This window comes from Simochromis diagramma, unplaced genomic scaffold (genome assembly GCF_900408965.1).
Source record: "Simochromis diagramma unplaced genomic scaffold, fSimDia1.1 OVJJ01000061.1, whole genome shotgun sequence".
In the NCBI taxonomy this organism is placed as follows: Eukaryota; Metazoa; Chordata; class Actinopteri; order Cichliformes; family Cichlidae; genus Simochromis; species Simochromis diagramma.
The window spans coordinates 2241082-2263482 of record NW_024386945.1 but is presented as its reverse complement, the minus strand read 5'-3'; the positions used below and the strand labels follow the sequence as shown (position 1 = coordinate 2263482).

The following is a 22401-nucleotide window of genomic DNA, read 5'->3' as shown; positions in this document are numbered from 1 at the left end:
TTGTTGCAAAAACAGCAGCTTTAAACGGGAGCCCAAGACTTCAGGGACCCACTGTAGTTCCCTTCATATTTTTTTTAATTAATTAAAAAAACAACAAAAAAAAAACCCAATCCAAAGCAGCTATTCCCAAACATGACCACAATGGAAAACTGTAATTTGAACATCCTCCATCCGAAATTTGATAACTTCAATCAGGTCAATATTTCCTTTTATTTCATTAATTCAGATTTTCTTTTTTAAATCAAAGTAAAAAGTGTTACTGAGGTTAAAACAGTCTTGTTAAGAGAGACAAGGCCAAGAAGGCAGTGCAGATTGCAACAAATACAAACATAACTAAAGAAACAAACAAAGATGCAAGTTTTAAGATGGGAACATCAAATGAGAACATCAAAGAATGAGTGCAGAAATTCCAGGGTCTGTACTACTGAAGGCGTTAAACAGTAAATGATAACAGTAAATAATTTATAACAATAGATGACTGAATAAAAACAGAACGCAGCATTTAATAAATTAACGGAAATTAATGGAAAGTTATATATAGTGGTCCTAATATGGAGCCCTGGGGAACTCCTTGAATAATAGGAGACAAGGGAGGGCAGACCAGACGAAGCGACACAATGTGTGCTTACAAGTAACTTAAAAATCAACTTACAGCATTCCCAGGTAAAGCAGTGTTGTGTAGTCCATTTATTAAGGTGGTATTGTAAACTGTATGAAAAGCCTTTTAGAATTGAAGAAAAAGACATTGTTTTGTATTGTTTGTAGTTCTTTGTATCAGTATTGTCATTTACGCTTTAATAGAAGCAGTTATTTTGCCGTGTTGTTTTCTAAATCTTGACTGTTGGGAGAGAATTGAAAATTGAAATTCTGTCTAAAAACTCTTTTAGATTTTAACTTTTATTAATTTATTGTCTAAGAGTGTTTCTCCAACAGCTTTACTTAAAAAAAAAAAAAAATTCTAACTAATGAAGGGATTTAAGGTAAATTCAGGATCAGTTTCTTTTTCAAATATAAAGATCTAATTGCAATTTTAAACTAAATTAAAAACCAAGTCAAGAAGTCCTTAAGGATTTAAAAAGAAATAATAAACTGATTTTTATTATTTAAGATTGGTTATTTTAGAAGAAGGATTTTATTCTGTTAAATATTATAAGAATTAAACCAACAGGATCTTATCCTACATGTTTAACCTTCCTCAGAGATGGCTGGGCTCATTTACTCAGAAAGATTGATGGGTGGATGGTCAAAAGTTTAAAAGGTGCAGCTTTTTAAATTATATATTTCTGTCTAAAAATGTAAAATCTTCAAAATCTGAGTTAACTACAAACAATATATTAATATTAATTAATATACTGTAAATGATCTCTGACCCTAGACTGGGAACTGTTGATTTAAAAGCAAAAGATGAGTTAATAAAAATACATTCAAAGGTCCATTACTTGGAGGAAAATGTACAGAATTTTATGTTAAAATATGTATACAGTAGTTTCAAAATTAATCTTAGTGGTATTACAGCTAATTATGACACAATCCTTCACCAAGCAGCAGAAGCATCTTGTTCAGCAGCCTTTCACCAAGGACAAGTTACATATATTTAATTATATAAAGTATGACGTGTCAGATATTAGCACTTCTTGCTTCTAAGGTAAATCAAGCAGGTTATGTTGAGCATATAGGTCCTCTGTGATCTGGTACACCTCAGAGATGAGAGGTAGGGCCTCCCCCAGCTTGGCCACAACCTGCTCAGGTGGGCCAACATTCATTACTTCGAAAAAGGTTTGGCGACCAGGAAGCACGAGGAAGGCCATGCCCGCAGCCGTACGGATCATCCACGGATGGTGCTGGGCGAGGGACTCGTTGTAGGCCTCTGCACACAGGGCAGATGTTTTACTGTCTTCTGTGCTGGTGCGCAGGCGATCCAGGAAGAGCTCCAGCCATCTCAGAGCGCGGTGGAGCCTCAGCAGAGTACGACAGCCAGACTCTGGGTGGCTTCCTTTCTTGTTCACATCCACGAGATTATTGTCCAGTTCGTATTTTACCATCGACTGCACAGTAGCATAGTGAGAAGCGTTCTCACCATTCATACAATTCACAAGGATCTGGATCTTGCTGACAGCATCCTTAGAAATGAAGCCAAAGACACTTCCCAAGCTGTTCAGAAACCTATTACAAGGAGTAAAAACACACTCAGTTAACACCTGGGTGTCCTTTTGGTCTACTATTACGGCAGTAAATTCTAAATGTCTGCAAATTATAATCGGTTCAGTTCACATGAGAAATTCCAAGAATTCACTCACAGACCAGAGCTGAAGCTCAACTCTTTCCCTTTTATACTGTTCCTGCTGCAAAAATATTTCATACTTTTTACAATAAAAATGCAACATTTATGAAAGCCGCTGCAATTTGAATTTCAATTATAATTACAAATTCCAGTCATTTCTAAAATATTATCAAGATGCAGTTATTATTGTGCCTCAGCCTGTTTCATAATGCTATTGTGTTGCCTTTGATTCCTTTACTTTCATTTTTTCCTAATTGAAAAGAGTCCAAACTATACCCTCCGTCAAGCTGTTGTGTGTTTTAGTCAGTTGAATTTTAAGTTAGTTAGGTTCACTGAAATCCAACTAACTAACTAACTAACTAACTAACCCTTATAATCAAACAGCCCTGAAAGTCACACAGTTTGTTGCTGTGTGACATTCAGGATTTTTGTGGTTCAGAGTAGGCCTTTAAAAGGGCCTGGCATGGCACGTAAGCACAATCGATTGATGTATAGTAAAGGCAATGAGTTTGTCTTACCTTAATTAACAAATATTAAATGAATTTTATTGATATTTTGACCCTTTGATAAACAAAAACTATTTGCCTTTTGAATGCAACAAAACTCTCACTATACAGCTCTGGTATTTGTTTCTTTTTTCTATTGGATCTTTTAATTCCTCTTATATAAGAAAAACATGGAGCTTTAAAAAGGGAACACTCATGCTAGCATTACCAGTTTTGCAAATACTTGTCGGCCTGCTTCTGTCATCACATTTTATTGATTTAAAAATAAATAAATAAATAAAAAAAAAAAAGAGTGCGAATGAGTCCTACAATAATACAGAGAAACCCCAACAATCAGACAACCCCCTATTAACAAGCATTTTGGCAGCAGTGGGAAAGAACATTTCCTTGTAACAGGAAGAAACCTGTTAAAAGGGAGAACCAGGCTCAGTCAGGGGCAGCCATCTGGTGCAAGCAGTTAGGGCTGAGGAAAAGGAGACATGATACTGAGGCACAAAGTTGGAATCAGAAAACAGAATTGAACAAAAGGGGGGTTTGATTTCAGGTTATACAATTTATTTGTTTTTGAACAGAGCTTTAATGTGTTTTTCAAATCTGTGGATATCTCCTGTAATTATGAAGCTGCAAGGACTCATAAAATAATTAATTAAAAAGCAGCAAATTTTAGCCTATCCCTATGTTCTTTGAGGGTCTGTAACCTGGAAAGTTTTCATGGCATGAAGGTGACACTTTTATTTATTCATTAAACATACGAAAGTTAATTTTTTTTTTTTTTTTTAATAGATGACGAGTCAGCTAGATCAGATATAAATCTCAAGACTTGATCTTAGCTTATAGTAAACGCTCTCTGTCCTACATTTACCTTGCTGTGATCTGCTCGCCTTACTTTACTTCTACACTGATGTAAGAACACACAGAGAATATTTGGACCCCCAAACCACTTACTTTACAAGCCCACGCCATCCAGCGACGTACTGTTCTAGATAGACTTCTTTATTTTCCGACAGACACAACTTAAAAGTGTCTAGGACCTCCTGGAGGGAGAACTTCTGGTCTTCTGAGCCTGCCATGGTTTCTACCAGGAAGTGCAAATGACACAAACAGGCACGTAAAAAATGAATGAAAAAAATGTATTTCGGGGCTACAAACAAACCGGAACTGGGTAAAAATGTAAGCCCTGTGGTAAACGATCAAGAAGTGAACTCGTCACCTACAAGAAAAGTTAAAATTGAAAGGAAAATTACGCATTTCTTTTTCTCGACACCGTGAAGCGACAGATCCTGTCTGTTCTTATCCGGTTCTACTGCGCAGGCTCTAAATTGGCGACTTTATCTTCAAAATAAAAGCAAGGGAAATTTGTACCTTGATTGCTTATTAGACTTGTTGAAAGAAGTTATTATAACCCAAACCATGATCCCGCCGCACTTAAACAAATAGTTTTGTTGCATAAACGTCACTGATGTGTGAAAAATAAAAAGTGACAAACAGCATAGCCTTTGTATGCCAGAAACGAACTTTTATAAATGAATGCACCTGAAATCCCTGTAGGCAGTGCTGAAATTAGGTCAAAAAGAGCGCCAGACGGGTGAATTGCTACCTGAAATGTCACTTGAAATGGTAGCTGGTGTGTAGGCAGTGAAGCATAATAAGTAAGCAAAGAGTAAGAAGAGGCAAGGCAGGATGAGAGGACTTGAAATATCACTGTGGCCAGTTATCCTGTGACACAGTTTCAGTTTCCAAACCATAGCAGGTCTTATTAGCATCTTGTAAACCTTCCCTTACATTCCTAGTGCTATCCAGACTAGTGATGCCACTTTTTCTTGGTTAATCATTTTTAGAGGTGTCATATTCCTTATGCTGAAAATCTATTCACACATCTATCAGTTCAGTATAATTAAAAGTGGAAGACATAGTATTTTTCAAGGAATATAGATAGTTGAATTTGTTTTCGAGGTTTGCTTGAAAGGAAGTATAGATTATCAAAATGAGATATGGAAATAGTCTTCAAAACCTTACCCGGGTCCTTTCCACCTGTGTTTTCTGCAGGCTTTCGTAGCAAGGGGGTTTTATTGTGAAAGCACTGGCCGGAAGTCCTGCGTGTTAGCCCAACGCTGCTAAAAAATAAAGTCAGTGCATAATATTAGCTGCATGTTTTAAAGCTACACACAATAAACTTTCCTATATAATTCAGAAGTTATTCAGCTGACAGAGCCTGGACGTTTAGGTCACCTTGGTGTCATTTACCTGTGTATATAAAAAAAAGGCTGCCCAATGAAAAAGCATGCCTGAAATAAAAGTAACGCCACTCGGTGAGTACAGAGGCTAGCTAGCTAGCGCCTCAGTTCCGTCAACATTCTTATTGTACATGAGCTGGAAAACTTTTAAGATCTATTTAAGTATTTGCCTTGCTATGAAAAAAAAACCACTTCGGGATTTGTTTGTATTTGGTGATGCTACTTAGCCTTTAAATCCTACCGCTGCGCACTTGTGTGTTTACTACCATTACTAAAGGAGTGTAATTCTGAACTTTTATCTTCTGGCCTGCCTTTCCAAGGTGCTGGACAGGATGTGGGCAGGAGCTGCATCCTCGTCTCCATCGGAGGCAAAAACATAATGCTGGACTGTGGGATGCACATGGGCTACAACGATGATGTGAGTGACATAATGCATTTGTTATAGCAAAAGCTTTTTTTTTTTTTTTTACCCTTATTGGTTTCCTTTATCTTATTGGTAGTTATAAGCACCCTGCACATAGCATACTGACAAGAATCCCAAATCAAAACCCTACATGAGACTTGGGGAAAATAAAAGACTCTAAAGTGAAACAGAAGTGTTTCAAATATGACAGCAAAAGTTAACACCAACTAGGCTGTTTTACACTGGGAAGGTTTACAAGACTGTAGTGAGATCTGCTGACAAAAAGACAGGAGGCAGGTCTGAAGAAGTTAAGATTTTCATTAGGATTAGAAATTAGTACATTTGAGAGACATTTCATGTTAAGTGATTTGAAGAGCTAAGGCTGAGATGGTTTGGACATGTTGGAGTGTTTGGTTTTTGTTTGTTTTTTTGTTGTTAACATATATAGTTTTCCTTTACCACATTGAGGGCTGAAGTGCAATTTCCAACCCATCTATTTTGCTGATGTGTGCTATACAGGTTTTGGCAAATGTTTTGGGGCTTTTGGGGAGCCAGCAGATATCTATATGCAGTTTTGGAGTTGTTACTCAGAAAAGTAATGTGGTACACATTACTGTTTACTTTTTGTAAAATGAATGCAGTATATTTCTAAATTACTCATTGAAGAACTTAATTCATTACCCTGCTACTACTAACATCACTTTCACATTCCTGTGTAACTTGACCTGAAATACAGTGTCACATAATTATCATTTAATATAAACCTGAGACTACAGTCCCACACACTGACACAAATACGTATCCTAATGAGGACACTAATGATATTTCTTATTTAAAATCAACAATAAAACAAAGTAAAATTGAAAATCAGCCCAAAGAGGCTTAAAGGGGGTCACCACAGTGATTCTACTTAAGAAGATAGAGAGAAGAGTCTGACTGCTCATCAATGCTTTCGTTACATGTTGAAGATCAGGCTCTACCTGCTGGGCCTGCGTCTGCATTCACTCAGCTTGAACATAACTTTGGGTTCTTCATTTTTTTGTGTTAGCCTGCTGTCAGCGGGATGTTTTCGAAGAACCGATGATGTGTTAGCAGTATAACACAGTTGTTACTGTCTTGGACTGTCTTTAGTCCTTACCATCAAATTTATTGCAATAAAAGGACAAAGTGGGGCCATAGGGGGTTGGTGGATCAGACGGTGGTCTGAGGTCTGACGATCCCTGGTTTCCAAAACTAGCTTGTGGTATATGGAACATCACTTTTTGGGTGGAGAAGGAGCCTGAGTTGGTTAGTGAGGATGAGAGATTCAAACTTGATATAGTTGGACTCACCTCAGCGAGTAGCTCAGGCAATGGAACCTCTTGAGTTGCCCTACAGTAGGTGAGAGCAGACAGCTTGTGTTCCCTACCTGTACGTTGAGGTTTTCCCCAATGGATGAGAGGGTTGCTTCCTTGCAGCTTTGAGTCAGGGAACGCACAGTGACTATCGTTTGTGTCTGCGCACTAAATGACAGTTCACAATACCCAGACACTGGGTGACGTGGGACTCTGTTATTCAACGCTTACATTGGCAGTAAAGGTGTGACAAAGCTGGCAGAGGTGGGCTGGGCTTCTCTGTGCAAACTGCTGCTATTTCTGTACATTCTGAATTTTAAAACACAGCTATTATGAAACAGTCCTTCTAAAAAAGAGACTCTCCTTTTTAAATGCACTGTTTTCTACCTTTGAAAGAAGATGATTTCCATTTAGTAACAGTCCTATAACAGATTGTTTTATCATTGCAGAGACGTTTCCCAGACTTTTCTTATATAACACAGAACGGGCGTCTGACAGATTTCCTGGACTGTGTGATCATCAGGTTTGTTGTCTTATTTGTTATGTTCTTCATATTGCACCTTTTTTTTAATAATCTCAACCATGTGTGGAACATAGTACACCTTTCTACGTTTTTCAGCCATTTCCACTTGGACCACTGTGGTGCTCTGCCCTACATGAGTGAGATGGTGGGCTATGATGGACCCATCTACATGACCCATCCCACCAAAGCCATTTGCCCCATTTTACTGGAAGATTTCCGGAAGATCACCGTTGACAAAAAGGGAGAAACCAACTTCTTCACTTCGCAGATGATCAAGGACTGCATGAAGAAAGTGATTCCTTTGAACCTGCACCAGACTGTCCAGGTGCAGTGCTGACATCATTTTTGACCACACACGCACACTTGTCTAATAGTTGCTTCTGCACCAGCTGCTTCTTCTCTTTTGATGGCAATTCAAGCTGTTTTGTGCTGGTGGCAGGTGGATGATGAGCTGGAGATCAAGGCGTACTATGCAGGCCATGTCCTGGGAGCTGCTATGGTTCACATCAAAGTGGGATCAGAGTCTGTGGTCTACACTGTGAGTGTAAACAAGTGTGCGCTCTGTCACAGTAGGTGAATTTATCAAGTGCAATCTGAGAATAATTTCTTTTTATTTTAGGGTGACTATAACATGACACCGGACAGGCATTTAGGGTAAGTGAACCTACTTGTTTGAGGTTTTTCTTTTAGTTATTTAACTCTTTAAAAAATAGATCATACATTTACAAATTTAAGACTGCCAGTGCCCATTTTGAATTTCTTGAAAACCTTACTTTGAGTCGTTCCTAAAATCTTAACTCTGATCTGCGGAAAAGCCTAAGATGCAGTATTTCTTTCTTGCTTTCATTCAGTAATTTTATTCTTCTGACAATTTGCTTGTTGAGGTTGACCCTCCATTAACGGCTTGTACATCCGTTAAATTCCTTTTTTTTACAAGCGATGCGAAATAAAATAACTTCTGGATCAAAAAAATGATCAGAAGTTGAAAAATAAGCTGTAATTTTGGAATCCCATGGCTTTATTTTATTAATTCTGTTTCTTTTTTAAGCTTGAATCCTTTTCTTCTTTTGACTACACCCTTTTAGGGGTCAACACAGCAACTGAAAACATAAAAACTATTAAAGAACGTGTTAGAATTGTACTAAACTATTCAAATATATGGGGAGGTTTTCAGTAATAAATTTCAATATTCAATAGAGGCCGGTCTGTTTGTTCTAAACAGTGTTCAAAAAAAATCAAAGCTGGGATCTGACTGAGCTTATTTAAAGGGTAAATGTATTATTCCATCTGCTGATAAGCTTTACGGAGAAGCAGATTTCCTTTTGCAGCAGGACTTAGCAACTGACCACAGTGCCAAAACTACTACTAAAAGGTTTGCTAATCATGACATTACTGTCCTTGATTGGCCAGCCAACTTACATGACTTGAGAAAGGAAGCTGAGAAATACCTTATTCATGCAGATGAGCTTAAGTGCCACAAGCTGATCACTCGCACAGTATGCTGCATTGATGCAGTCATTCATGGAAAGGGATCCCCAACAGAGGGGTGAGTGGGTAAATAGCCCTATTTGACCGCTGCAGGTATTAAAAGCAACCCTTAATCAAACAAGTAAAGTGAACAGAAAGTCACTTTTAAGTATTTAAGACATGAAGGTGAGTGAGACCAGAAAATATAAACAACTTTTAAACATCAAACACCCAGATGAAACGGTTTCTTGTGAGGACTGCCTTAGGAGAGACAGACTTAAGAGTCACCTCTGCTGCAGAAAATGTTCATTAGGGGCTCAGACTTCACCAATTAACAGCAGCTCAGATCAGAAGGCACATCAATGCTTCCCAAAGTTCAGTCAGCGACAGATCTCCACATAAGCTGCAGGGAGGACGCTGTGTATATACTACTGAGGGAGACTAATTAGAAGAGAAGTACTGCCTGGACTAAGAAATACAAGAAATAGGCATTAGCTGAGTCAGAATCATGACTTCGGTCAAATGGGTCCCAATGTCAGATTTTAGTTACAGGCGAGTGAGGGACACTGTTGGTGACATATTTAAAAATGGCACGGCTGCCACGGCATTTTGATTGAACTTGAAATATTATGGCTTCCTGTTTGGGACAGACTGTCCAAGATGTTTATGCTTCAGTTTTGGTCAACGAAAGTTTACTATTTTAGTCTGTTACTCAGCACTAAAGGGCATATATCTGTACCAATGTATTCCAGTCACACATACTTACTGCTCACTTGATCTATGACCTTTCTATGTTAGCTTAAAGTCTTACTGAGTACAGCTTGTTTATTTTGTAAAGTGTAAGCCCCGCTGTAGTCAAAAGGGGTATAAAGCAATGTAATCTTTAGGATTGGGTTGCATAGATTATGAAAGATGTAGCTCCAGACTTTCCACTGTCTTCAAGGATGTTTAAATGACCAAATCACTACTCCTTAAATATCAACCTGGAGCCAGGAAGGTCTTAGTTTAGCATAAGCAGCACTACAAAAAAGCTCAAAATGATTCAAATGTCTGTTACCTTCACCTAAAAAACAACTGTGCATGTATCTTTGTGGCCTAATAACTACATATATAAGGGAGGAAAGCACCAACGTCGCTATTAGACATGCATATGATTACATCATCTAACCACAAGATAATAGCATAGATGAGTGGGTGATGTTGTTGTCTGCATGTCTCGCTTTTTGTTTCAGTTGGTTAGCTTACAAGACATTCAGCAGTAACAAGAAAAGACAGTTTTCCTGGACATTGAATGTCTGGGTTGTATAGCTGGCCATTAGAGAGAATTTTTAAGTCCATTTCCTTAACTTTTTCTACACATACATTAAATACACACTTTGTTTAAACCTCTAGCGCCGACTGTATAAATCCACATTTGTTCATTTATTTGTTTTGATGTCTTTAGTTTTATTCCCCAATTAAAAAAATAGAAAATTATAATTAAAACATCTTTTAATTCTTAGGTTTTTCCAAGCTTTTGACTGTGACAGTTTCATAATGCTGGTGTTGTAAATTCACAGTGCCGCGTGGATCGATAAGTGTCGCCCAGACATCCTCATCTCTGAGTCTACATACGCCACCACCATCCGTGACTCAAAGAGGTGCAGAGAGCGGGACTTTCTGAAGAAAGTTCATGAAAGCATAGAAAGAGGAGGAAAGGTAACGGTTAAAGTTTATTGAATATTGCATTTTTTGCGAGTAGTCGGGTTTTCTTCATCTTAGTATTATATATTTTCTAAGATCTTTTTTTTCTTCCCAACCTTCCAGGTTCTTATTCCAGTTTTCGCCCTCGGTCGAGCACAAGAACTCTGCATCCTGCTGGAAACATTTTGGTACAGATCTGTTTTAAAAGACTCTTCAGAAGCATTAGCAAGTGTGCCTTTTATCTCTGTTTGCTGTATGGGTTCTATTAAAAAGGGAGGAAGTCTCTGTGAAAGCTAGAAAGAAGAGAGCAAAGACAGTGATGCGTGAAGGTAATCGCGGTCTGTTCTCTGGCTGAATGATATCAGATAAAGGCAATTTTTCTAGCACATAATTGTTGACATTCCAATTAAATAAAAAGTCCTTTCAGTGTAGATTAATTGCACATGATTACAATACAAAAAGGGCTGATATTTGTCTGGACAGCTCCCTAAAGTAGCTGTATTCAGTTTATTAAGCTTGATAGAATAAATGTGGCACATTAACTTCTTCACTGGCTCTTTGGACAGACCCTCTAATTGCCCCCCCTCACCACACAGGGAGAGAATGAACCTGAAGGCCCCAATCTACTTCTCCACTGGACTGACAGAGAAAGCCAATCATTACTACAAGCTTTTCATAACGTGGACCAATCAGAAGATTCGAAAAACCTTTGTACAGAGAAACATGTTTGAATTTAAGCACATCAAGGCTTTTGATCGCTCCTACGCCGATAATCCCGGTCCTATGGTGAGTCCCATTGTACATCAAAAGTATGCGAAGTTTCTCACTGAAGAGGTCAAAGTGCAGTGAAGTAAAATAATGTGGACACTTTCAGGTGGTGTTTGCAACACCGGGTATGCTGCATGCAGGTCAGTCTTTGCAGATATTCAAGAAATGGGCTGGCAATGAGAAGAACATGGTGAGTATTGTAAGGAAGTGGACAGCGTTTTTGAAATCTGTAACACTTAAAACCTAAAAGGTGTGCTTTTGTGTTGCTTTTTTTTAGGTTATCATGCCTGGCTACTGTGTACAGGGAACAATCGGTCACAAAATCCTAAATGGGCAAAGGAAACTGGAGATGGAAGGCAGAGCAACGGTAAGACTTACTTTATATTCTCAAGATGGAAAAAAAATTAGGGGGTGAGCAGATAAAGTCACATCGTTTATTCACATCCTCCTCAGTCGTTCCATCCAGTCTCATTTTTCTGTGAACTCGGTTGTAGCAAAGATCTTAAAATGAGTGATTCCAAATTTTCCATTATATTGAGGAGAGTTTAGATGAGCAAGTATTACCACTTAAATAGTCATTTACAGCTGGGAAGATGTTAGTTTAGCTTAAAGATTAAAAACCGGACTTGCTATCTTGTCTCTGTCTAACAGAACCACTAAAGGCTCAAAATGGGCCTCTGGCCAGTAGCTGTAAACATAACCACCGCTAGTCTGCATATATTTAAGGCAATTGGTCAGTTTTACCTTACACAAAAAGGCTTCTACATGTACCTGTTCTTTCTGGCCTATTGATAAATATATATATATGTATGTTGGGGGGAAAAAACATCTGAAGCTCGTTATGGTCCCTTTCAAGCATGCACACGATTATATTTTCTGACCACTTCGCACTACATGTGAGTGTAGTGGCTAATGCTGTTGTCTGCACATCTGTCTTTCATTTCAGTTGTTTTTCTCACAAAACCTTCAACAGTAGCATGAAAAGACAGTTTTACTGGGCCACGCTCATGTTTGTCTGTGCCGTATCTTAGGGTTGGGCGATATAGCCTCAAAAGTGTATCGCAATATTTGAAGGAAATATGCAATACCACTTTCAAAGAGAAAAACATTTGTTTGAGTGCAGCTTGCAGGTGGCAGTATTTAAATAAATAAAAAATGAAGGGCATTTTCCATCCTCCTTTTCCATTTAGCGCCTGTCACTGATGATAGACTACCTGATTCAAAGTGTGAAGATATTGCCACAAGGTGCCAGCAGCAGCATTATAGAGTGGTGCAGCAGTATATAGACAGACACGCCGTAAGTCAAATGAAAGCACAAAGCAGTAGTAGTGTTTTCAGTGGAAAAGTGTAACATGGCAACATAATAAAACTGAAATTGAAAATTATTTTTTACCCTGGGTGTCGTAACTTGGGTCGATGTTTTTTTGGATCGAGGCTCCATGTAACCGCATCAGTAATTTCCATCCACTGTTTGTTCTTGCTTGGCTGAGTCATTTGTTTACTTCGGTGCTGTTCATCACCACCTGCTAGCATCTCCTCCTCGTGTTCCTTCATAAAATCCACGGTAGCTTTTATAACGTTTATTTGGGTGAAAGAAGTTTGTTGTTTTCGCTTTTGGCAGGAAGACTTTCCTTACGTATTCCACAAACCCCTGTGCTTTGTTAAAGATCGCTGAAGTAGCTCCCTTTTTACTAAATTGTCCTTGGAAGTGGACACGGGGCTGATACAGATGTCAGACATCTGTGAGATTTTCTCAGATAATGTAAACGCTTAACAATATGACACTTTTATATCACATAAAGGTTTATCCTGGTATTATTGCAGAGAATATTATATGGCACAGCACTATCATGTGCATAGTATATGTACTGAGCTCTAAGGTTTAAACCACATAAACTTTTAAGTGACCTTGACCTGAGTAACAGATCACCATCACTTTAATAGACTGATGAAGCCTGCTGTGTTACATATGAGCCCTGTCACATCATTACACAGTTATTAGGAGACAAAATATTTCCTGTTAATGACGGGGTTTTGTTTTTGGGGGTTTTTTTTTGTTCTTTAATGGCAATTTTTTTAATAATGTGTGTTTTGTCGCTTTTCTTGGAAAATAATTTACTCTAGTATGAGAGCAACGTTCGACCTTTAGAAAACGATACCAAAAAACAACAATAATGTGATATATTTTTAGTTTTTAATTGTTATGGTTATTATCAATAAGTTTTTTGGTAATGTGTCATGTATCTGGTTTTACAACAGCAGACCTTGACTGACTGTAGTTTAGTTTAACAAAATAGTCAGACTTCAGATAGATACCTAAATTCATCCATTACAGAAAACTGCATAGTCATAAATAAGATTTTATTTTTTAAAGGTGAAAAAAATGATTGCCGAGGTGACAGTATCTTACTGATTATCTGTTTATCTTTGCAGAAACTGTCAATCATTTAGAAGAATTCCACTGTTACAAGGACGATACACCTATAACATTTTCCACAAAAGTTTTGTTTTTGTTGTTTTGTTATTGACTGTTGCTTATAGATAAATGTCACTCATTATTACCATTCCTAAAGTTAACATGGAAGTAAAATGTGTCTTTTTTAGGTTAAATGAGCCATTCTTTAGTAAGCTAAGTTAGATTAGCCTAAGAAACTAAGTTGCATTAGAAAGATTGTTCTGTTGGGTTAGACCTCTTTTAAATATTTTTGTGAAACTAGCCCTACTTTTTAAACTAAGCTTAGTTGCACCACCTGAAGGCAATAATGTCTTCTTTAATATCCTGTAAGGTCTCTGATCAGCATAGCCAACACTCTCCATTGCCTCTAAATCTCTCTGTGATTCTTACAGTTGGATGTGAAGCTGCAGGTTGAGTACATGTCGTTCAGTGCACATGCAGACGCCAAAGGAATCATGCAGCTCATTCGCATGGCAGAGCCTCGCAACATGCTGCTCGTGCACGGAGAGGCGGTAAAAATGGAGTTCCTAAAGGGGAAGATCGAGCAGGAGTTCAGTGAGTGCAGACCGTCCGCTCATCAGTAAAGCTTAAAATCAGTTAAACATGCTCACATTTAATGCTTCCCTTCTTTTAATGACAGGTATCGACTGTTACATGCCCGCTAATGGAGAGACAACGACTGTGACCACAAACCCTAGCGTTCCCGTTGATATCTCACTAAACCTACTGAAGAGGGAGATGGCTCTTGGAGGTAACTTGTTTTCTGTGGTAATAATGGTTTAGGTGCAATGTGCCTACTTAGTTTCACTTCAGATTTAGCTTTATTTGTCCTGAGATTGGTTGGCAGAAGACAGTTGTTCACCTTTTGTGCCACCTCCATTCAGAATTGTGACCCACATTAGCTGTGGTAATGGCAAATGTCATTTATGTGACATTCAGAGGATGAGTGCTCATGTAAGTGGGGACATTACAACAGCAGCAGCTTTATGACTGTATAACTGTCACCTAGTTTTTAAGATTTCCAAGAACTGCTGAATTTTGTCCCAGTTCCTGGTATTTTAGACTTTAGTGCATTTTCTCTTTTGGAGTTAGTAAGTGTAAATCTTCAGTTCCTGATCAGAAGTGTACCGTGATAACGAGGTAAAAGACTTACGAGCCATAAATGGTCATTCATTAAAACATTATACCCAAAAAAATATGAGTACTTCTGCAAGAGTAAAATATATAAATGCACAAAAACTAAAAGTATGTCTGTACATATTAAAAAAGAAACAGATGGTCATTGTACTCATTTTCTAAAATGTGAAATGTGGGATTAATGGTGGCCAATCTGTTTGTTGTAGCTCATGAGATTTGAAAACAACTTGTCATATTAAAAGATTCAACATCTAATTCCAATTAGATGTTGAATTATTTGCCCCATAAGCCTTAGGCTGTTCTTTCTAATGTCCACCTGGAATAAAAATAAGTGTTGTGAGTAACCACTTCAAACTGTGAGGCCAAAATGAACAACCTAATACAAAAATACAAAATCCTCCCGAGTGTCCACAGTTAGCTCTGTGGACACTCGGGAGGATTTTCTATTACGATAACTCATCTTACCACTAATACAGAGTGAGGTTACTGCTCAACTGAAGCAAATATTAACAATTTTACTTCATCAGTAAAAAAAAATAAATACATTAAATGCTAGAAACATTCTTTATATTAAACTACAATTTAACACAATTTGATTCACTATAAAGGAAGTCAAACAAATCCCACATTCATTTTAGTTATAGAAGGTGCCTCTTCAGTGAAAGCACCCTCCTTGGTAAACCTTTCAAAATGGCACTGGTTTTATAAGCAATAGTGCCTGGCCTCCAGAGAGGTGTACTATAAATCAAGTTCAACGTAACCAGGCTTTCTTTGTGTTTGCTGGCTTGATGATACCTGAATCCCCAGTTGCAACACTGACTATCAACCTTTTGTGTTAACCCAGGCTTTCTGCACAAAAGATCACATGGAAAAGGGGCCTTTGATGCACCGTTTTGCTCTAATTCTACACAGAATTGACAGATTGAGCTCCGCCTGCATCTGTCAGACATGTGTCAGAGGAATGGGTGACGGACAATAAAAAACATAAAGTAGAAAAAGTCAGCCCTGGAACCTCAAATAAAAGAATAATGAAGAGGCAGAATGCTGGCAGGAAATCATTAAACTTGTGAATTCATGTGGCGCTTCCAGACAGTTTCTAACTGAAACGCTGAACGTAACCTTCTCCAGACCACTCTACATGTTCAGCATAAGTTACCATGGTGATCTATGTTAAAACTACCTTTGTGACACTCTTTACCCTCAGTTTACCTCACTAACCTATGAAACTTCCTCAGCAGACCACCTCTCTAGTTCAAAGAGGTTAATATAGGTTTGCTCACTTTTCTTGAACTTCACCCTACTGACAGCCTTTGTTGCAGGACTTGTATCGTTGTTCGCTGTTTTGTTCATTTTGACCACAAGTAGCAGTTTATACAATGATGTATCTTATTTGCTGTGCTGTAGGGCCGCTGCCTGATCCCAAAAAACCTCGCACCATGCACGGAACGCTCATCATGAAGGAAAACGTAAGCTTCATGGTTTATAACATGTTTTTAGATTCTAATTTTTTTGAAACGCCAAAATATACATGAAGATCAAGATCTACGTTTAAGAGGACTCAATTTTGTGTCTAGTTATTTTAGAACTTGCTTTGATATATTTCAGTAACGTTGCATCACGTTGTGTGGTTTAACTTTAGATCTGTGTACCTAATAAACTGGCAGCTGTATCCCTTTCATTTGTGGCGTGCAGTTGCTCAATTATTATTTACCGTATAATGATAATTACCCCCTTGTGGCTTTCACTACACACAGAGTCTGAAGCTGGTATCATCAGAGCAGGCCCTGAAGGAGCTGGGCCTCAATGAGCATCAGTTACGGTTCACCTGCCACGTGCAGCTCCAGGATCCGCACAGCGACGCCGACACGCTCCACAGAATCTACACGCACCTTAAGAGGTGAGAGTGAGGTCACTAATCTGCCGCTAGCTAATGATTAATGCGAATGTGTCGGCCTTATTATCTGCTTGTTCTAATGTCTGCTTGATTTCAGTTTCTCTCAGTATAATTATCAAATTAGATCATTTTGCTTTTCTTTGCTTCAGTGTGTTAAAAGGCTACACCATCCAGCACCTCCCCGATGGCACAGTCATCGTGGAGTCTATCGTCATCAAAGTCTCCTCCTCTGCCGAAGACTCCAACACCAAAGTCCTGCTGCTTTCCTGGAGTTACCAGGTGAAAACATGGACATTATTTTTCGAGCGTTTTGTTATTATTTATTCTTTTAAATGCTCTGAACAGCAACAAGATAGAGAACTGATAGACATACAGTGGGGTGGTAAAAAGATACATTAGAGGACTGCCTATGCAGTCGAAGCCTGGTAGTTCCCCATATCATCTAGTTATTGAATCACTGTTTTGAGATATGAAATAATTTTCCAATGAAATTCTGTGAAGGAACAACAGGATGCTGGAAAACAGAAGATAGACATGTAACATGAGATATAATGTATATAGTGTACAGGAGATTTTATGCCATTTTTTTTGGACTTAAAAATTGAGAGGAGGTACTAAACATTTTAAAGAGGTCCAAATAGGGGCTCATATTGCAATTAAAAAAGTTATACTGACTTAATATGTCGGAAGATTATATATGATCGCTTGATCTTTATTAACAGGTTATAATTGAGCCTTTACTTAAAAAATCTTTCCTTTATCCAGCTGTCTTAGCTAATCCACCTCTTAAGTCTGACGTCATTAGCTGTTTCTGGGTCCAAACTCTTCTTCAGTTCCCAGATTCAAACAAACACTGTGGCATCACTGAGAGTTAAAAACGGTCCAGATTCTTTAATCTTCAGTAAAATGATCAGAGCGGCTGCTCTTCCAGGTGTTACAACAAAGTTATCATCCAGGCATCCATGAAAAAGAGGATTTACAAAGTAACAGAGTTAGAAGTTGGCAGGGTGTTAGCTCGATTGTTTCAATCTATTCAATTCAATTCAATTCAATTTTATTTATATAGCGCCAAATCACAACAAAAGTCGCCTCAAGGCGAGATGATACGCAATGTTCTGACTGAGGGATTTCTAAAAAACTAAAACGCACAGCTCTGGTATCACTTTGGACTTAAATGAAGACACTAATATATAATGGTGTGCTACCAGGTGGCTAGCTACAGAGCTTTGGTTAGGATATATAAACACATTAGCATAGTGAGGCTGGGGGATTTTTTTCCCCCCTCAATAAAAGTTCATGTGAGATTCCCGATGAGCAGAAAATGGCAGGAAAAAGATGCTGAAAATGGACCAGACTTCAGTCCGGGGAACATCTGAGATAATCCATCAACAACACAAGGTTGGTCAGTGTAACTTTGCAGTCTGTAGTGAAATAATCAAAATCATTAGTAAAACCCCTAAAACATAGTCTTAAATATATTACTTCTAATTACAAAAACTAGATAGAAATTACCAACTTCTTCACGAAATAACTTCTTTCTACTTCTGTAGTTGCAGGATGGGGTAAAAATGACAGTCCCCGAGAGTTCTAGTGTTAAGGTCTATTTCTTTATAGGTTAACAAATATAAATGTGGTCTTAATGGTGGCTAAAATCATCGCTGCACTGACACACATTTTAAGGAAATGAAAGAAGTTGCGTGTGATATTTGAAAAACAACTTGAGCATCCTCCAGCTCTGTGAATTAGACGTAGTTGTAAAGTTTTGGTAATTCCGGTCTTCTTATTGTCTTACAGAATTAGATGTGCAGAACTCAAGCATAATAAATATTTACAATTTTACTTCTGCCAACTCCAAACTTTAAACTACAGATTAAACAACAGCAGATCTTGAAGACATAAAGGCTTGGATGACCTGCTCTGACCTGTAAATATTCTCGTTGTGGGTAACATTATATATAGTTGTAACCTTGTTTATAATTTCTTTTTTTCCATTAACATGTAGTAATTTACCAATAAACAAACCTAACACAGACTAAAATCAGCTAAAGATGATTAGACTGATAGCTTTCTGTAGCTCAGTACATAATATAGTCGCCCTATCCAAAAGAAAAGCAAAAGTAAGTGTCACAAAGTGCAGTGGAAAGTGGCAACAAGGTTTCCTTTCTGCACCTCTGGTGGGGTGTCGTGCCATGGAAAGTACCTTCACTGAAATTAATACAAAAAACAAATATAAATGTCATATTTCTGTTCTTGATGCTGCAGTTGAATAGAGTTTTTCCGGTCATGCCTTTTTGCACCTTCTTCTTAAATGAATCATGACTGTACATTAACTTCATCCTCAACCTGTGAGTTTCCAGTTTCCTCTTAAACGTTAATGTAAACTCGCTTTATTTATTTTTTTCTTTGAAAGAAATAAAAATCATTTAGAGAAAATAAATAAATTAAAATAAAACAATAAGTAGAAAGGCTGCTAGAAAAAGAAAGGGAGATGCAAAACAAATGTGTTTACAAGTTATTTCTAAATCACGATGTCTTCTGGTCCAAAGAGTGAGCACGTAAATGTCACACTCAGGGTTTTTGGATGAGATTGGTCTCAAATGTTAACCTTTGCAAGTGTTAAAGACTCAGTAGTTTCGGAGGTGTTTGATATTAAACTTTACTCTTCCTGTTAAATAGAACTGGTGACTCACTGCACTCGGGGAAGTTTACACAAGTTTATTCCAACAAATGTGATGTGGTAGAACTAAAAGTGTGTGTTTGGATTTCATCTGATAAAATTAGAAGCAAGTCAAGGTTGGATTTAGTTGTTGTCGAACACCATGTGTGTGTGTGTTAGTTTGTATGTGTGGGGCTGTGGAGGCTAACGGTTCGCTATGAAATACCACCAAAACACACCTAAAGGATCTGGTCTAAATCTGGCATTAAGCTTCCTGATCTGAAGTCACTCAGATCTCTGTGATGGACGTTTTCTTTGCTTCTGGTATAATTTATTTCCTGCTTTTTTTTTTTCCAATAGTCTTGTACAGCTCCTAAGGAATTTTAAATTCTAGTAACTTTATCTGGATTTTTCCAGTTTTTCAAGTTGGTGAACTGTGAATTTTGTAAATATTTTTTTAAATGTGTACAAGGGAATTAAAGCTGGGTCACACTAATGCATGCAGCAGAAATATTCAAAGAGTTACAGTGCAGTCCGACAGCTCATATCAAGAACGAGGCCAACTGTATTTGCAAGATGTGATTTATTTTGGCACGTGAAACAACAACCACCTTCGCAGAGAGGGATCCATTGTGACCGCAATGAGTGCAAGAAGATTGATAAAGGTTGATGTAAATATCATGGTTTACTGTCCTAGATCCTTATCAGTGATGGACTCAAGTAAAATTGGGACCGCAGTGCTCAGGAGATGACAGTTCTTCTGTTAAGATGTGCCTACACAGGCCTGATGGTGAGCAGTTCAGCCAGGGGGAGTGAAAACAGTCGCGTAGGTGGACAGTATGAGAGTAGGGGCTTTGAAAGTGAGAATAAGGGGAAAGTAGAAGGTGGGGAAACCAGCCTGTTAAACTCCGTCACAGTGGAAAGAAGAAAAGAGGTTTCTGTGGTTTTGTGCGTTCCGTGCAAACAGCAGCGGGTAAAAAAAACAAAATATTCTACTGTGCATTTTATGCCTCTTTCTTACATCTTTTATGTCTTGCAACTTCAAGTGGTGTTGCACAGGTTCAACTAAGAAAGTTTTTATTTTTACAGTTTTTGATGACTTAACATATCGAATCTCTTTGATTAGTGGTTGAGGTGTAATTGAGAACTTTAGAGAACCTCAAGGAAGAAGGCTGAAGGATCCTTTTGATGACAGGAAAAGTATGGGTGTAATAAGACTTGCGCTGAACAATTAATGTTATTTATGAATTGCAAAAGATCATGTGCAGGAGGTCTTGGAGGGGGGGGATTTGGGGAATTTTAGCCTTCATTTTGACAGGACAGGACAAAACCGGAGAAAAAGGTAGACAAATGGAAGAGAAATGGCACATAAGACATGTAGACTCAATTCCAGGTATCTGCAGTAAGGGTTCTAGTCTTCAGTATATAATGTGTATATATAATATATATAATATATAATATATAATATATAATGGGTTACCAACTCAACCGGGTGAGTTGTAGTGGTAACCTCCGCTTACTTAGTTATAGACGATGAATCAGTTGCTTGTGAAGTGCTCTAAATTGCATTTTATTTTAAAAGTGTTATATAAATAAAGCCTGAGTGACTAACAGTAAAATTATTATAAAATTACTGTTTTAATATTATTTTATGTTTAATTTTACTTATTTGCACATTCTATGAAAACACAGTAAAGATGAAGTATCAAACCGTGCAGGGGAGGTTTGAAGCCAAATAATTCCTATGAAGATACCACCCTCTAAAAAACAAGTGGAAGATATGTCGACAGTGTATTAATGTAAGATCCAAAATGCAAATTATTGGTTAGATTCCCTTTGGAGTGTTTTTTAAAATGTGGTCTTGTCGAAGTTGATTGTAGGAATGTTGTTACTAATCCATGAAATGAAATCCAATGAGGTGTGCTTCAGAGGTTGACTAAAATTAAGACGTTTAAAGGATAAATACACATATACTAGATCATTTGAATGGTAAATATATTAAATAGTTTGTAAAATAATATGTTTTACCATGTTTTTGTTTCAGCTTCTCAAATGTCATGGTTTTCTTTTCAGCCTGTAATGTCTATTAAAACTGAACAACTCTGGCGTTTAGGACATTTTGATGAGCATTTTTCTTTTCATTTGGTCTAATTAACAATCTAATTATTATAAAATATAATTGAAGATTAATTGTTAACAAACAAGAATCATTAGCTACAGAGCAAATTCACTGTAATTTATCAGTGGAGCTTAGCACGAGTTAGTCATAATAAGATGGACCAGAGTAAGAAACAATTTATGTTTTTAATTGCTATTTTCATCTTTTTTTTTAATCTGTGGCAGGTGTTATTCTCTAATGTTAAGGACCAATAAGTAAGGTTTCCATCTGTGAAGGAGGTTTTGGCCTTCTTCAAAAGAAAATCATGATAATTGTATTTCAAATATTTGGGGCTTTTATTTATTGATTTGCAAAGCATCGTGTTACCTGATAGAAGTATGTGCATTCCCTGTATTTCAGGCTATTTGTGCTTAACTGTACGCAGACCAATTATACTTTCATGTATAGCCAGGCCCTATATGAGGCTGGAAAACCCCGATGAGGTTAAAAGTTTGGAAACCCCTGAGCTACTTCCTTAAATCTAATTTGTGCCAAGCACAAACATGATGCTAACTTTCTTATTTCCCTAAAATGTTTGGTTTGTTTTCTTATCTTTCGTCAGGATGAGGACCTGGGGAGCTTCCTCTCATCCCTGCTGAAAAAGGGTCTTCCATCTGGAATCTGCTGAAGCAACTTTTAGCCTCAAAGGACATTCACACTAGAAGAAGCTCATTTTTAGTTAAAATCTCCATGCAAGTGCAGAGAAACTGAAATGTCTACATGTAAACTTCAACAAAAGAGCTGCTGCCTTTATTTACATGTAACACACAGAGGCTTTTTTCGTATTATTGACTCATTTTGAGGAAAAAAAAGACCATTTGAATTCTGTTTTATCCCTTTATTTTGATGCACAAATAAACACTTTTATAGAAAAGTCTTTGCAGTCCTCCAGTTACATGTCC

General features: G+C 37.6%; 2 protein-coding genes across 4 annotated transcripts; one reads left to right on the top strand and one right to left on the bottom strand.

The window, feature by feature from the left end:
* Nucleotides 1-76: 76 nt before the first annotated feature.
* Nucleotides 77-4927, bottom strand: LOC120737382 (ceramide-1-phosphate transfer protein). 3 transcript variants are annotated; one of them, XM_040038035.1, is made up of 3 exons: nucleotides 4804-4927; nucleotides 3733-3862; nucleotides 77-2163 (listed from the first exon to the last, which is right to left on the bottom strand). In XM_040038035.1, the coding sequence occupies exons 2-3, from the start codon at nucleotides 3855-3857 to the stop codon at nucleotides 1641-1643; spliced, it is 648 nt and encodes a 215-aa protein (XP_039893969.1). In that variant the 5' UTR covers nucleotides 3858-3862; nucleotides 4804-4927; the 3' UTR covers nucleotides 77-1640. The 3 variants fall into 3 exon arrangements, with proteins under 3 accessions (XP_039893969.1, XP_039893967.1, XP_039893968.1); XM_040038033.1 differs by lacking the exon at nucleotides 4804-4927 and adding an exon at nucleotides 4032-4121; XM_040038034.1 differs by lacking the exon at nucleotides 4804-4927 and adding an exon at nucleotides 4002-4120.
* A 50-nt stretch (nucleotides 4928-4977) lies between these two features.
* On the top strand, nucleotides 4978-22373 carry ints11 (integrator complex subunit 11). The gene is made up of 17 exons (XM_040038029.1): nucleotides 4978-5096; nucleotides 5342-5439; nucleotides 7208-7281; nucleotides 7378-7606; nucleotides 7721-7819; nucleotides 7901-7935; nucleotides 10308-10446; nucleotides 10555-10619; nucleotides 11028-11217; nucleotides 11306-11389; nucleotides 11477-11566; nucleotides 14047-14209; nucleotides 14295-14405; nucleotides 16196-16257; nucleotides 16546-16688; nucleotides 16835-16964; nucleotides 22062-22373. Exons 1-17 carry the CDS (start codon nucleotides 5069-5071, stop codon nucleotides 22125-22127), a joined length of 1806 nt encoding a protein of 601 aa, XP_039893963.1. The 5' UTR covers nucleotides 4978-5068; the 3' UTR covers nucleotides 22128-22373.
* Nucleotides 22374-22401: the final 28 nt, after the last annotated feature.

Bases quoted from the DNA above. Each gene is read 5' to 3' on its own strand.
- LOC120737382 (XM_040038033.1), bottom strand. The intron at 2,164-3,732 runs GTAAGTGGTTTG...TCCTTGTAATAG, and splicing joins GGATGGCGTGGGCTTGTAAA to GTTTCTGAACAGCTTGGGAA.
- ints11 (XM_040038029.1), top strand. From the start codon at position 5,069: ATGCCTGAAATAAAAGTAACGCCACTCG. The intron at 16,258-16,545 runs GTAAGCTTCATG...CACTACACACAG, and splicing joins CGCTCATCATGAAGGAAAAC to AGTCTGAAGCTGGTATCATC. The intron at 16,689-16,834 runs GTGAGAGTGAGG...TCTTTGCTTCAG, and splicing joins ATCTACACGCACCTTAAGAG to TGTGTTAAAAGGCTACACCA.